General features: G+C 64.3%; 1 protein-coding gene across 1 annotated transcript; it reads right to left on the bottom strand.

Annotated features, from left to right (window-relative positions):
• Positions 1-793: 793 nt before the first annotated feature.
• On the bottom strand, positions 794-14065 carry SEZ6 (seizure related 6 homolog; the record flags this gene model as incomplete). Its single annotated transcript, XM_084219058.1, has 17 exons — positions 794-826; positions 1347-1449; positions 1524-1644; positions 1750-1788; positions 1885-2082; positions 2162-2353; positions 2433-2627; positions 2704-2900; positions 2978-3116; positions 3298-3492; positions 3576-3742; positions 4093-4261; positions 4336-4521; positions 4835-5027; positions 5890-6023; positions 6096-6665; positions 14002-14065. 17 exons carry the CDS (start codon positions 14063-14065, stop codon positions 794-796), a joined length of 2895 nt encoding a protein of 964 aa, XP_084075184.1.
• Positions 14066-14825: the final 760 nt, after the last annotated feature.

The raw sequence follows: 14825 nt of genomic DNA, 5'->3' as shown, positions 1-14825 counted from the left end.
CCCGGGCGGGACGCAGCGGTGGGGGGGCACAGCCATGCCCGGTGCCCCTGCCCACCCCGTCACTGCGGGTCTGGCCGCGCTGGGGTGCCGGGACGCGCGGGGGGGACACGCTGGTGGCGGAAGGGACCCCCCCGGTGAGGGCGAAGCAAGCGGGGGCCGGGGGGACACGCAGCATGCTGGGGACACGGGAGGGACACGTCCCTGCGTGGCGGCGGTGGGAGACACGGGGTTGCGGGGGGACCAGCCCTGTGCTGGGTGGGGGGCGAGGGCGGGGGGGGCACCCACATGGCCACCCAAGCCCCTCGCCCACTCCCCGGGGCTTTGTCCCCTCCCCGCTGCAACCCCGGGGAGCCCTGTCCTTACCTGGGGATCCCCACAGCGCTGCTCCCCCTGCCTGTGTCACTCCTCCCTCGCAGGGACTGGGGGGGATGCTGTTTTTCCCCTGCGGGGGGCTGGAGGGACCGGTGGGCAGGATGGGGTCCGGGGACCCTCGCTGGCTCAGGGACCGGGGGGCAGGATGGGGTCCGGGGACCCTCGCTGGCTCAGCCTCTCATGAGCCCAGTGCGGGGGGCTGGGTGACAGTGGGGCTCGGGCAGAGCCCACGGGGGTCCGGGTGGATCGGGGGTGGTGGCAGGGGGGTGGCCGGTGCCCAGGTGGGTCCTGCCAAGCGCTCGGCTTGAGTCTCCTTGGGAGAGGTGTTCCCAGCCCGTGCCGGGGGCCGGCGGGCACGGGGGGGCCCGGGAGGGGTGGCTGCAGCGCCCTGCTCCACGCTGCCCACACCTAGATGGACACCTCATATTCCCTCGTGTCCTGCAAAGAAAACAGACTGCAAGGGGTTGGACACTCGGCAGTGCAATGGGTGCCTGGGACAGGGATAGGGCATCTCCCATCCCATGAGGAGCTGGGGGCACATCCCGGACTACAGAGAGCCCTGGGGATGTGTGTCCCATCCCATACATGGGTCCTGGATCAGCGTCCATCCTGTACATGGTGCTTGGATGGATATCCCAGGTAGTGTGAGTGGTCCCTGGATGGTTTCTGAACTAATGTGTGGTGCCTGTATGGATATCCCACCCCACGTGTGGTCCCTGGATTGATGTTCCATCCTGTATGTGGTCCCTGACTGAATGTCCATCCTGTGAACAGTCCTTGGACAGATCCATCATCCCATGGGTGGTCTCTGGTGCATGTCCCATCCCCTGTGCTCTTCCTGGATGGATGTCCTATCTAATGGAACACATGACCCCATCCCACACCTGTCCCAGCCCCTGGCACAGGTGGCCCATGCAATGCAGGGTCCCCAGGGTGCCCAGCCCCAGATGGGGGGTGTGGGGACCAGTACTTACTCCTGTCTCATAGGTGGGATTGTCAAAAGCCGACTCCACGGTGATATGGTCGTAGGGGTGGGAGCCAGCAAGGGGCAGCTGCAGGGCTGGCTTCCCCTGGAGCCTGTGGGGAAAGGGCAGCTGCAGTGGGCACTGGGGGGACCATGGGGCACTATGGGGTCACAGGGGGACACTCACTTGGAGAAGTAGAGATAAATGCCCCCGATGAGCAGGGCCACCACCAGCACGGGCAGGAAGACAGCGATGGCCACGTTGGTGCCCTCCAGTGTTGTCCCCGAGGGCACGGCCTTGGCCACAGCTGTCCGGGAGGGAGAATTGGGGGCTCACCCAGGGGACACCCCACATCGGCCGCACCCCGGGTGCCCCTCCACGCTCTGGCACCCCCAAACACCCTCGCCCTTACCATCCAGGTTGCGGTTGCTGTAAAACTCATCGTAGGAGGCTGGAGGAGGCGGAAGAAAGAAACCAACACCAGGGGTGAGAAGTGGGGTGCTGAGCGGTGCCGGCGGGGTGCTGGGGTGGGGGGTGCTCGTCTCACCCGCCTTGCAGATGGGAGGGGAGCCGCTCCAGCGTGAGGGGTGCCCGGGCAGGCAGCGCAGGCTGCTCTCGCCCAGCAGCGCCCGGCCGGCGGTGCAGGAGAAGTGTAGGGTGGCTCCCGCCGGGTACAGCCGCCGCTCCGGGCTCTGCCGCCCGCCCGCCGGCACGCCGGGGTTGTGGCAGGGCTCGTACGTCTCCGCTGCGAGGCAGTGGTACGGTGGCGTCAGCGCTCGCCCTCGGCTCGGAGGATATGCCCGAGGAGGGGACGCCCAACTCACGGATGCACTTGGGGAGGCGGTCACTCCACTTGGGTCCCCCAGCAGCACGGTCATGGCAGGTGAGGGTCCCGGCGCCCGCCAGGACATAGCCCTTGTCGCAGACGTACTGCACGGTGGCTCCCACCGGGAATTTAGGGTTGGAGACCACCCTGCGGCTGTGCTCAGCATCCCCAGGGTCCCGACAGGTTGTCACTGCAGGCAGGAAGGGCCAGTGGTGACGGTGGCTGGAGATGGGCCGGAGGGCAGGGGGTCACTGGTGGGCACCACTCACCCCGCTCGCAGGAGGGTAGATCACCGCTCCATGTCAGGTCCCAGTGACACATCAGGAGGTCAGTGCCAGTCAGCTGGAAGCCGGGGTAGCAATGGAATGTCACCACAGTGCCATGGAGAAGCTCTGGCTGTGAGGACGTCTTCCAGCCATTGGCAATGTCCGGCAGCTCAGGGCAGGTGTCATTACGGGGAACCTCTGTGGGCACGGAAGGCTGAGCAGGGCAGTGGGGACACTGCGGACACCAGGGGCACTGTCCTGCCACGGGCCTCACCGGAGAAGTGGATGACAAAGCCCTGCCGATAGGCGAAGGCACCGGCACCGGGGTCAGACTGGAACTGCACGGTGACATCGGCGGTGGATGCGTAGAGCTTGAAGCGGCCACGGGCGCCCGTGTACTGGCCCAGGATGCGCGCCGTCAGGTCGTCCCCGTCGTAGAAGGTCAGCATGTCCCCCGAGCCCAGCCGCAGCCTGGGGCAGTGGGACCGTGAGGTCAGGGAGGGCACAGATCCTCCATCCCACCATCCCCATCCCATCCCAGCACTCACACGCGGACGTCCAGCATGATGCGCTTGTCCTCCTCCACGTGCAGCCCCCAGATGCAGTCCTGGCCCTTGCCGTATGCCTCTGGCCAGTTGGGTGACAGCACCACCCCGGCCGTGTCTGTCAGCTCCCCGCTGCACACCGCTGTGGGCACACTCCAGGCTTGGCACTGCCGTGGGGCACCCACCGAAGCACCCACTCCAGCATCCCACATCCAGCGCCCACCATGCCCCTCAGCTCCATCACACTCAGCAGCATGGTGGCTGCGGTATCTCTCATGCCCCATCCACAGCAACCCCCGGCACCCTCCAGCACCAGCACCCACCACGGCACGCTGGTTCTGTCTCATTCCACTGCGGGTCACTGGGGTCGACACACTCGATGATGGTGGAGCCCTGCTCCAGCGTGTAGCCAGGGTCACAGCTGAACTCCACGGTGGTGCCCACAGGGTACCGGGGATCGCTGGCCGTGAAGTTCCCATACTTGACGAAGGGCTCGTAGCAATGGCCCTGCTCGAAGGCTGCGGGCACAGGGGCAAAGGTCTGCGGGGGCCGGGTGGGCACAGGGATGTTTGGGTCACCCCTTGTGCCCTTGGCCCCATACCCTCATAGCGCAGCGCCATGCCCGCCGCGGCCCCGCTGCTGTCGGTGGTGAGCTCCACGAAGAAGTGGCGCCCGGTGCTGAGCAGCCCCTCGATGGGCAGGTACTCCACCTCGTAGGAGTCGTACACCGGCGGTGCCTCCACGTTGTTGCCGTTGCGGATGATGAGCCTGCCAAGGCATGACAAAGGCAGGGTGCACTGCTGGCCATGGCCAGCAGCAGCCATGCTTGGGCATGGATGGTAGCCTCCAACCCCAGCCATTTCCATCCTTGGGCATGGTCGGAGGTTATCTTCCTTGAATATGGCCAACAGCACTATCCTTGACCGTGGCCAAGGTAGCCACACTTGGCCACGGTAAACAGCACCCATCCTTAAATATGACTAAGGGCACCCATCCTTGGATATGGCCAATGGAGCCCATCCTTGGATATAGCCAAGAGCACTCATCCTTGAACACAGCCCCCTGAAGGGCTGCCCCAGAGTGCCCCCACACCCCTGCCCCCCAAGTTTGAGCCAAACCTGTCATCGTCCTCTGCCAGTGAAACCTTCTCGAAGTGGAGGTGCAGGCGGTGGCCATCCGGCGCTTCCAGCAGCCAGTGGCACGTCAGGTTGTTGCTGTAGTTCCCGGGAAAGCCGGGCGACACAATGCGTCCCACTGTGGCATTCCGGACTACCCCGCCGCACGCCGCTGTGGGAGAGGGACCGTCAGTGGGTGGCTGTGCCACGCCAGCTGTGCCGTGTCCCCGAGCTGCCGGTGCTCACCGAGACAGAGGGGCTCGCGGGCGCTCCAGAAGGGGCGGGTGGCGTTGCGGCAGACGAGCCGGCGGGCGCCCTGCAGCTGGTATCCCGTGGAGCAGCGGAAACGGGCGTCCCCACCGGGGTGCAGGCTGCTGACAGAGACCTCCCCGAAAGCTGGCCGTGCTGGGAAGGGGCAGCTCAGCAGGTAGGCTGGGGGAAGGTGGTGTTGTTACCAAGGTTGAAGAGTAATGGACTTCCCCTCCAGAACCCAAAAACTGCCTCCCCAGAGCTCTGGAAGTGCCTGGGTGTGGCAGGGCTCGAGTGACACAGTGCTTATGGCAGCTGGAAATTATGCTCAATGGATCCATAACTGCTAAGGCCAATTAGCTCTCCATGAGCGTTCCTCACCTAGTCAGTGCCTGCTTAAAACTCAGATAAACTCCTGGTTAATCCCCACAATCCAAATTAGCACCATGCTGGCAGGGAAGCTCCCAGAGGGTACAGAGGGTTCTTAGCCCCATACCTTGGTAGTGGAAGTGGTAGGAGCCAGGGCTGGGGGGCCGGGGGCTCTGGAAGCGGAGGGTGAGGAGGTTGGCTGGGCTGCGGATGACCTGGCCCCGCAGCAGGAAGGACTCGTTGGCCAGGAGGTTGGGTTCCAGGCCTCCCGCACTCTCCACCGTCAGTGTCTCCCCTTCTGCCAGGCTGATGTTCTCTACCTGCAGGGGACACAAGTGTCACCACGGCAGCCTCACCCGGTGCCTGGCTGGGAGCTGGTCCTTGAGCGGTTTCTCTGCGGTCGATAGCCCGCTGGAGCTTGTCTGTGCAGGGCAGCACCTTTCAAACATGGTTAGCAGGGCCATAAATCATCCCCCACGCCAAGAGCAGCAGGGCCCGGCTCTGCCAGAGCACCACAGCACAGCCAGGCCCACGCTGGCAGCCTTGCAGCCAGCCAGCCTCGCCCTCTGGAGCAATTTGCTATTAATGATGCTAATTAAGCCATGCTGCATGGTGAGGAGCAGCAGCACTGGTGAGTGTGGGCTGGAGCAGGGCTGGTGGTGGAGTTGCTGCCTCTGGCTCACCACCAGCTTTCCACAAGCCATGGCAACTGCCCTGTGGTGGCCTCAGCAGAGATGGGGACACGTGGCCACGTGCCACTGACGGGAGCAGCACAAGGGCTGAGCACAGCAGGGTTTGCTGTCAGCCTCTACTGCTGGCAGATGGGTGCTGGGTGTTCCTGGCCCTGCAGCACAGCTTGGCACCTGCTGGCACTGCTCACACCTTCTCCATTAGGGCTTCATTAATTAAATCTCACAGCACTTCTTTGTGAAGGGTGCCAGGCACAGCAGCTGGTGGGCACAGAGCATCCTGGGGCATCCCAGCAGCTCATGTACCCACATCCCTGTGCCGGGGCCTGAGGGTAGGCAATGTCCTGAGCCAGCTCTCTTTGCTTGGGGACACGGGCATGGGGACAAGGACAGGTGTTTGCTGCACCCTGCACAGACACACAGCCGTGGCACAGACACACACACTTGTCTGCAGGCACTTGCCACCCTGGCCCACCCTCAGCACTCAGCTCACCTTGAGCTCCACACCATAGCCAGGGTAGACAGAGATGGTGTAGGTGCAGTCCAGGCTGCCATCATAGGGGACACCAGTTGGCTCTGGGGACACCAGCCAACCCTCGGGACCCGCCAGCGTCCGGTTGCAGGGAGCTGGTGACAGAAGAAAGCCCAGCTCAGCCTCACTCCACCCTAGTTCCACCCGACTCCCTCCCTGGCGCTCACCTGGCCCCTGCAGGGTGGTGACAGTGGTGGTGGTGATGGTGGAGGTGGTGGTGGTCCCCTCCTCATCCCCTGGCACCACAGTGGCCCCACCTCGGGGTGCCAGGGATGTGCCAGCCGTGGTGGGTGCCTGGCTGGGGGATGCAGTGCTTGACTCTGGCACCCCAGAGGGGGACCACGAGGGGTCTGCACCTGGCACAGCCCCCCACGCCTCCCCCCATGGCCCGGGGCGCCCCGCTGGCGTGGTCAGTGGGTCAGTGGGGAAGGCGGGCCGGGGCAGGGCAGGGGTGCGGGGGGACGGCTCGGGTTCTGGGGGGCCGGGGGCCGGCTGGAGGGCACCGCCAGGGAGGAGGGGGCCGGGCCCAGCAGGCAGGAACGGCGCCTGGGCCAGGTAGTCCTTCTTGAGGAAGGCTTCGTGCAGCAGGTCCTCCAGCAGCGGGTGGTGGTTGAGGATCTTCAGCGTGGGCGCGGTGCTCACAAAGCGAGCCTCCGCCTCCCGCTCGGCCGGCGTGGGCAGCGCCGTCGGCTCCACCTCAGCGCTCTCCCCAGTCTTCCTCGCCAGTCCGTTGTAGCCTGGAGGGAGGAAAGGGTGTGGGATGCTGGGGAACCTGCGGGCTGATGCTGTGTTGGGGAATGAGAGGGAACAGGGACTGGTGATGCATCAGGGGGTCATGCTTCATCACAGACCAACGCTGCGCCCTCAGTGGCGCCGGGGAGCAGAGCCTGGACATGGACTGGTGTTGTATCAGGTGTGGATGCAGCTCTGGGGAGTGATGCTGGTGCAGTGCCACAGACCTGTGCTGCACTGGGGACCAACACTTCCCATGGACCTGCACCACAGGCCAGTGCTGCTCCAAGGGCTAACGCTTCCCTGCACACCAATATGCTCCCAAAACCTGGATGGCAAACAAGTGCATCATCCACACACAGTGGGAATGTGACACCCTCTCCCCAGCATACCCTTCACTGGGACAGCCCTAGCAATTAAGCCCAGGCTAATCAATTCACATCTGCAGCTTGTACCACGTGAAGGCGTGCCCACTCCTCCTGTGAGCCAGCCCGGATGGGGACAGCCGTGGGACTGGGTGTCCCTAATCTCAGATTATCCCTCACCACAGAGGTGGCCATCCCCTGCCAAGGTTCTCCTGGGTCTGCATATTCCCAGGGTGCAGATGTGCAGGTGATTACCATGACTGCCATGACCAGCTGTGCCAGGAATGTCACGGGAGCCTGGACATTTGCAGCTTCTCCAGGCTGCCAGAGAGCTCAGCTTCCTTCCAGCCAGGCTGTCCCTGAGCACTGTGAGTCTGTAGGGAACCCTTATCCCATTGATGCTCCCCCCTCTCCCACTCACAACCACAGGGATTCCCCTGTCACAGCCCCGTGTCCCTCCCAGGCATTAGTTCCTGAACAAATCCCCAGCATGCCCAGCCCAGCAGCTTACGGCCTTTAGACCAAAAATAAAAGAATTTAATCAGCCCTAATGAGTCACCCAGCATCTCCCGCTCCTGCATCGGGCACAGCACCGTCCCCTCTCCTGCTGGGCACAGCTCGGTGCCACGGCAGAGGGGGTGCCATGGTGACACCCAGCATCCCTCCGAGGCCACGGCAGCGCGTGGGCACGTCTTGCCGCCGTGCACAGGCACTGATGACACGATACTGCCAATTACCGGCTAATTATCCCTATCCGTAGCAGGGCAGGGCCCCGCGAAGATTAATTACTCTGCGACTGCTGCTTTTAAGGGACTATTAAGAGACATTATCTTGGGTGTGCAGAGTAGTGGGGAGCTGCTGGGTGCTGGCAGGCCTCCTCACACCGCCGCTACCCACCCCTTGTCCCCAGCACCCCCCTGCCATCGGGCTGGGACACTGGTAATGCCCTGGGCACAGAGGCACAGCAGGGACACCTGCCCACACCAGCTCCAAGGGGTTTGCTTGCCCCCCAGCAAGGCCAGAATTATATTTTAATGGGATCCATTTATTAGAACATAAAAGTTAATGAGTTTATACTGAAGGGCGCCAAAATCTCCGTTGGGCTTTAATAGCAGATTAGTGCTCAGGGCTGTGCCCTGCACCACCACCACTGCCCTGTGTGGTGAAGGCTGGGCTAGAGATGCCCACCCAGCCCCCTGGACACTCCTGTCCATGAGCATCTCACCTGCCCGGGTTGCTGGGGGGCACGGAGGTCCCCATGGAGGCCACTGGCTAAGGCCAGGCCTCCCAGCAAGGATCCTGCAGCAGCTCCCATCTGGACACTGAGCACCCTGGGCTGGGCAGTCCTGGCACCAGGCACTGCCCTGGGCTCTGTGTGGGGCTCTGGGTACCGCAGGATGCTCTTGGCACCAGGGGATGCTTGTTGGGACTCTTGGCCCTCTGGGGATGCAGGCTCTCAGGACACCGTGGGAAGCAGGAGGTGCCCAGCTGCTGCCACCCTTGCCCCGTGAGCATCACAGAATTAGATCCTCCACCTCCACAGATGTCTCTAAGCAGCTTATCTCCAGTGCCACAGCTATGTCCCTCCCATGTCCCCAAGGTGACCAGGGACTGCTGACGTGGGACTGGCTACCCAGCACACACCCCTCCGGGCCCTGGCAGCCAGCAGTGACCCCGCTGAACTCGGCGTGGGCAGAGGGGCTGCCAAGCCCCCAGCAGCCACCTACCTGTCGGGGTCCCTCGGCATGCTGGCCACGGTCACAGCCGGGATGGGGTCCTAATCCCTCCCATTGGCTTTGTCGGGTGGGAGTTTATTAACAGCAGCCGGGAGATGCCGGAGACTAATCCGGCTGTGGCGGGCGGGGCCCCCCGGCGGGGATCGATGCTGCCTGCTGTCACAAATAAATAAATAAGGCGGGACGCGGCCGCCCAGGGAGCCCCGATCGATGCTGCCCGCCAAGACAGCAATAACAGAGCGCCCGACTCAGGGAGGGGACAGGGCAGGGCCCTCGGTGGCCCCAGGAGCATCACAGCCCTGTGGCACGGTGGTGTTCCGTGCCTCAGTTTCCCCATCCGTAGGAGGGGGCAGTGGGAGGTGCAGGCGGGCACAGGGTGAGGGCAGGGGCTGGGCCTCACAAGATTCTAGGTTTATTTTCTAATTTAAAATCCAATCTGGCTTTGCCCCCACGGTCAGGGCCTGCAGCTGTGATGAATGAGCTGTCAGGCAGCCGACACCATGTTCCCCCAACCCACAGCCTCCCTGTCCCACGGCCTCCAGCCCCCTGAACCACCCCCAGCCTCCACAGCAGGAACAGGAGAGGGAGCACACCTTACTGATGTCAGATCCCTACCTGCCCCCTGCCCTGGTGGCCCTGAGGACCTCAGGCAGGGAGCAGGGCTTGCTTCCAGGTGTGAATGCAGCGTGGGCAGGAGCAGGCAGGGAATACAGGTGGGTGCAGGTGGTGGGTGGGCAGGTGTAGGCAGCGAGGGAATTCAGGCATTGTCTGGAGGCAGGCAGGCTGGGTGGGTGATGCAGGTGTGGGTGGGCGGATGCAGGCGGGGGCACACAGATGGTGTGAGCGTGAAGGCAGGGGCAGGTGGGCACGGGCAGGACTGTGCAGCCACCAGCTGTCACCACAGACAAACCACTGGCACCCAGCATGGCAAGCTGGCACCGATGCTGGCATCCGTGTCCTGCCACCCCATGGCCACCGTGGCACTGCCAGTGACCCCAGCTGCCCACGGCCAAGCTGAGACTGTCAGAGCAGCTGGAGCAGGGATCCAAGGGGCTGCCCCAGTGCCCGGGGACGCTGCGGGCGGGTGCGGCCGCCAGCCCTGGCAGCTACCGGAGGAGCTCGGCTTTAATATTCATGGCAGCGCTGGCGGGGAAGCGTTTGACCTTGTATGTTTTGCAATTCTCCTTGAATTGAACAGTCATTTACCCGCTGACACATGTCACATCACCGCAACTGGTTCCCTGGAGCATCGCGGCGGCCGAGCGCCGGCTGACACACGGAGCACCCCCGGCACCGGGCGGGCACCTGGGCAGAGCCCAGCGGGCAGCTCGGTGCCCGTCCCTGGGGCTTTCCTCCCTTCCCAATGGTGTCCTTGTCCCCTCCTCGCCACCCACAGCCCATGTAATCCCCCTTCCCCATTCTCCCTGCGGAGCTAATGGGTTTCTACAGCAATTTCCCTGCGTGGCAGCAGCGGTGATAAATTGTATGTCTGCTGCTATTTCAGACCCGAGCGCTGTGCGGTGCCATGTCCCCCCTCCCTGGGCTCACAGCACCTAAATCAGCCCCTCCAGCCGCTCTCCCAGGATTTCCTGTGATGGATACCCCACTGCTGGGCAGCACCCGTTCTGTGCCACCCCACTCTGGCCATGGTGTAGGTGCCAGGCCCCCATGGGGCTCTATGCAAGCTCTGGTCTCTCCCAGGACCCAGCACAGCTCGCCCCTCTGGGGGGGCAGAGGGGCACCCAGTCCTCAGGGCACCCCTGGGTGCTGGGGGTGCCTGCGCAGCGTGGGCAGGAGTCAGGCAGGGTGAGCAGGGCCACGCTGCCCACCCAGCTCCCGTCTCCCCTTCCCTCCGCCCACTGCCAGAGACAGTAATTGAAATCGGTTGCGGGAGGCGAGCGAGAGCTGCTTGTCGGGCTCCGCGTTGGGCTGCTCAGCCATGTCATACTTCCTGCAGACACCATCCCCTCCCATCGCCGCCTGCTCCTGCCAGAGCCAGCTTTTCAGCTGCCCCCATGTCTCTTCAGCCAGCCCCACATCCTGCCGAAGCCCTGCTTTTCCTGGAGGATGAGCCAGCCAGTTCTGGAAGACGCTCAGGGCTGATCTTACAGCCAACATTGTCCCTTGATAACACCCCCCAGGGTATCCGGGGACCACCAGAGCCTGCCCTGCCCAAGCATCACCTCGCTCATCACCCACCACTGGCTGATCTGGCATTTCAAGCACCTCTCTCCATTTTCACAGGGTCAGAGCAGCGCTCTTGCAGCTGATTAATATTTGATCCCTTCAGCACAGCTCGTTACTGCATTTAAATTATATATGTAATAATTCCTACTGGCACAGCGAGCATGCAGGCTGGCTCCTGCTGCTTCTCCTGTGGGCTGGGGGCCGGGCAGATCCCCAGCCTTGGCCAGTGGGACCCCCTGACACCTTGGAGGATGTGATGAGCAGTGCCAGGTCTCAGCACAGGGCAGGCTGGCAGTGAGCCAGGCAGATAGAAGCATCCCCAGCTGCCTCTGAGGGGTCCAGGCAGCCCCTTCACCCACCCAAGCTTGCTCATGGTGGGAGCAGTGCTGGTCCTCTGGTTGTCCCCACATCCCCAGCAGCAGGAGGAAGGGATGCTGCCACTCCCGAGCTCCTGCCTGCGACTGGAGGGAATCCATTACCTCCCTGGTTATAGGCAGCTTTCAGAGGCAATCTTTCAATTGTGCGCATTTAAAGAATTGATTGGAGGCAAAATTATCCTCTCCCGTCAGAGCCGCTGGAGACACAACTTCATCCACCTCCCCCGGGGGCTCTTGGTGCTCCCAGGGGACCCCACAGCCAGGGTCAGCCTCAGCCCCACCCTGGCAGGGAGTGACAGCCCCAGGAGCCCCGTGCCAGCCTGGGGGTCCCACCAGCAGCGCAGAAAAAGCTGGAGGCTCTCTGCTGCTCCAAACCAGGCCTGGGGGTGCCCTTGTCATGCCCTTGCCCAAGGTTTTTTGCACCCCATTTTCCCCCCACTGCTCTGCTCCAGCCCTGCCTGGCACAGCACCCTGCGCTGAATTCATCCCCGCCACTGCAAACCCTGCGGCAGTCAGGCTCCGGGCAATGCTGGGGGTGCCTGGCTCAGCCTGCGCCCCACATCCCCGCGGGACAGCCCTGCCCTCCCGCTCCCTGGCTTAAGAGCATTATCCAGATAATCCTGGCCTGGCGGCACGGCAGCGTGGCGGTGACGAACTCCTCCGAGGCACGCAGGGCACGAGCACACGCGCCGGTAATTACTGGAGCAGGCGCCCGCCTCCTTCCCCAGCCCCCTCCTCACACCGAGACCCCAGGCAACACCCACTCCCCCAGGGCCACCGTGTCCCCCAAATCCATCACCCCTCTGGGCACAGTGCATCTGGCTGATGCTGGACGCTGTGGCACAGCTCATGGGGGCACGGCCAGGCCCTGCGCCCCCTGCCACAGCCTGTGCTGCTTCCTAATGCCCCAGGCTGCCAGGACCCCAAATTACAAGGAGCTCCCTCCAGCGAGGCTAAGATGACCCCCACAAAAAATTCCCAGCCTGCCATGGCTTTGGAGAGCTGGGGAGAGGGGCTGCAGTGGGACAGGGCTGATGGAGCTGCGCCTGGCACTGTACCCCTCGGCCTCACCAGTGCCCTGGGGTCCGGACCCCATTTTCTGCTGGGGCAAATCCCTGTGGACACCAGGGGCTGGTGGTGCCCCACAGCTGGGGCAGGAGAGAGACAGGATCAGACCCTGCACTGCCACCACTCAGACCACATCACAAAGCTCCCCACCCTAGAAGAGGTGTCCAAGACTCCCTGACCCCACGTCCCTCTGACCCATAGCTCATCCCCATCATGCGCCAGACCATCGATGCCAAGTCAAGGCCACAGTGACACTGAGCCTGGTACTGCTGCATGGAACCCCTGGGAGCCCTGCCTGATGGAGGATGGGGAGTTTGAGGCACGAGCCACACAGGCAGCTCCCGGTACATGATGAGGGGATACAGGGTGGACAGGACCCCATGGGTCCCAGCCCTGGGAAAAGCTCAGCACCTCCCAGGGCATCCCTACTTTTAAGACTCTGGGAAATGCACATGCAGTGTTTAATTAACTTTATTGATATTCAGAAATTAGGGGACTGACTAGAGGTAATTGCTCATTAGAAATCATTAAACTGACACAGTAAGCACCAGCCTCCCTTGGGGGAGATCTGCCCTGCTCAGTGCCCTGCTCCCAGGACAGAGCCACTGGTATGGACCCCCCATTCCAGTTCAGCTGTCCCCCCCAGCAGGGCAGGAGATGGGGGTGCAATGGCACTGCCCCACTTGCTGTCCCCATCCTCTGCCTCTCCCAAGGAAGAAGGCTGTGGCAGCAGCCCCAGGCGGCAGGGTGGGCTGGGAATAGCAGCGGGCGCAGGGCCACGGCGCCCTTCCCCGCCTGGGCTCCGCTGCCAGATGGGGAGTTTATGTAACTCCCCGCACGGCTGCTGCCTGCAGCCGGTGCCCACATCCCGCATCCCACCGGGGCCAGCAGGGCTGGACCGCGACCCGCCCATCGCCCCATGCCTGGCCACACTGCTCCGGGGCACCCCAATCCCTGACAGATCTCCCCAAGCCTTGGAAGGTCCCCAATCCTATTTTTGGGGCAGCGGAGCCACGAGGCATCGAGACTGCCGGTGCCCCACGGGCGGCAGAGACAAGGAGCCGAGCTGGGTGTTGGCTGCTCTCCTTGGCAAACCGGCCCCCGCCACCCCTGCGCTCCCCGTGTCCCCCGCGGAGCAGGAGGGGTCACCCCAACGGGGAAAGAACCAAATGCCTCCGGTGCCCCCCAGCCGGCAGCGGGGACCGCACGGAGGGACCGGCTCACGGCATAGCCAGCCCGAGGGCGGCTCGAAGGGCTCGGTGACCGCGGGAGCGGGTCCGCCGTGCCTGCTCAGCCCCCGGTGCGGCGATGCTCCCCCCGCCGGTAACACCGGCAGAGGGGCTGCCGCCGGAGCCTGCCGGGGGCGGCGTTGCACCAGCCCGGCTGCAAAGCGCCGTGCGCGTCCCCGGAGGGGGTGGCGGTGGGGCGGATAACGGGGAAGGGGATTCTCGGTTCACCGGGGGAAAACGGGGAGGGTCCTCTCCGCACCGGGGGGCGAGCACGAGTTGGCAAAGTTTGACGGCGACGGAGGCGGGTTGAGGCCACCCGGTAGCGCAGGGTGGTCGGTGTGCACGGCGGGGATGACCCGGGGTGTCGGTCGGCTCTTACCGTGTGCCGGGGCGCGGAGCAGCGCGGCGAGGAGCGGCAGGAGCAGCGCGGGCGGCGGGCCCATGGCCGGCGGCGGTCAGCACCGCGGACAGCTCCGCTGCGGGCGCGGCGGCGGCGGCGCCCCGAGCGGCGCCCGCCGATACCGGGGACGGCGGAGGGGGGGGGCCGTAATGCTCCGAGCGCAGCGCACACCAATCCAAGGATCGGGGGGGCTCTCCCCGCCTCCCTCTCAGCCCCCCCTCGCCGTAATGCTCCGAGCGCGGCGCACACCCAGTGCCGGGGATGTGCGGAGCGAGGGGGGGCTCTGCCCGCCTCCCCCTCAAATCCCCCCCGCCGTAATGCTCCGAGCTCGCCAATCCCAGGGACAGGGCGGGGGGCCGGCCGTAATGCTCGAAGTGGGGCGCTCGCTAATTCCAGGGATGGAGCCGGGGTGGGGGGGGCTCCCCTCACCCACCCGTGGCCGTAAATCTCCGAGCGAGGCGCCCTCCAATCCCGCAGGCTGGGGGGGGGGGGGGGGGGGGGGGGGGCTCCTCCCTGCTACCCCACCCCCACGCCGTAACTCTTCGAGTGCGGCGGCCGCTAAAGCTGGAGATGAAGGTTGGGGGAGGGGGGTGGCCTAACCCCCCCTTCCTCCCCGAATCACGGCAAACCTTCGGGGTGGGAGCCACCGAGAGCTGTGCGAAAGGTGCTCGGTGCCCAGCGCACCATATCCTGCCTCCCCACCCTACAGAACTCTCACCACAACCACCTCCCTTCCCCCAGTCTCATCTTCCCCATTCCCAAATAGCCCAAATTAGGGCTGGGCTCATCATCCTGCAAGCAGA

This window comes from Fringilla coelebs (genome assembly GCF_963513975.1).
Source record: "Fringilla coelebs genome assembly, chromosome: 20".
Taxonomy (NCBI): domain Eukaryota; kingdom Metazoa; phylum Chordata; class Aves; order Passeriformes; family Fringillidae; genus Fringilla; species Fringilla coelebs.
The sequence above is the reverse complement of the archived record's forward strand: the minus strand, read 5'-3'. Positions and strand labels throughout refer to the sequence as shown.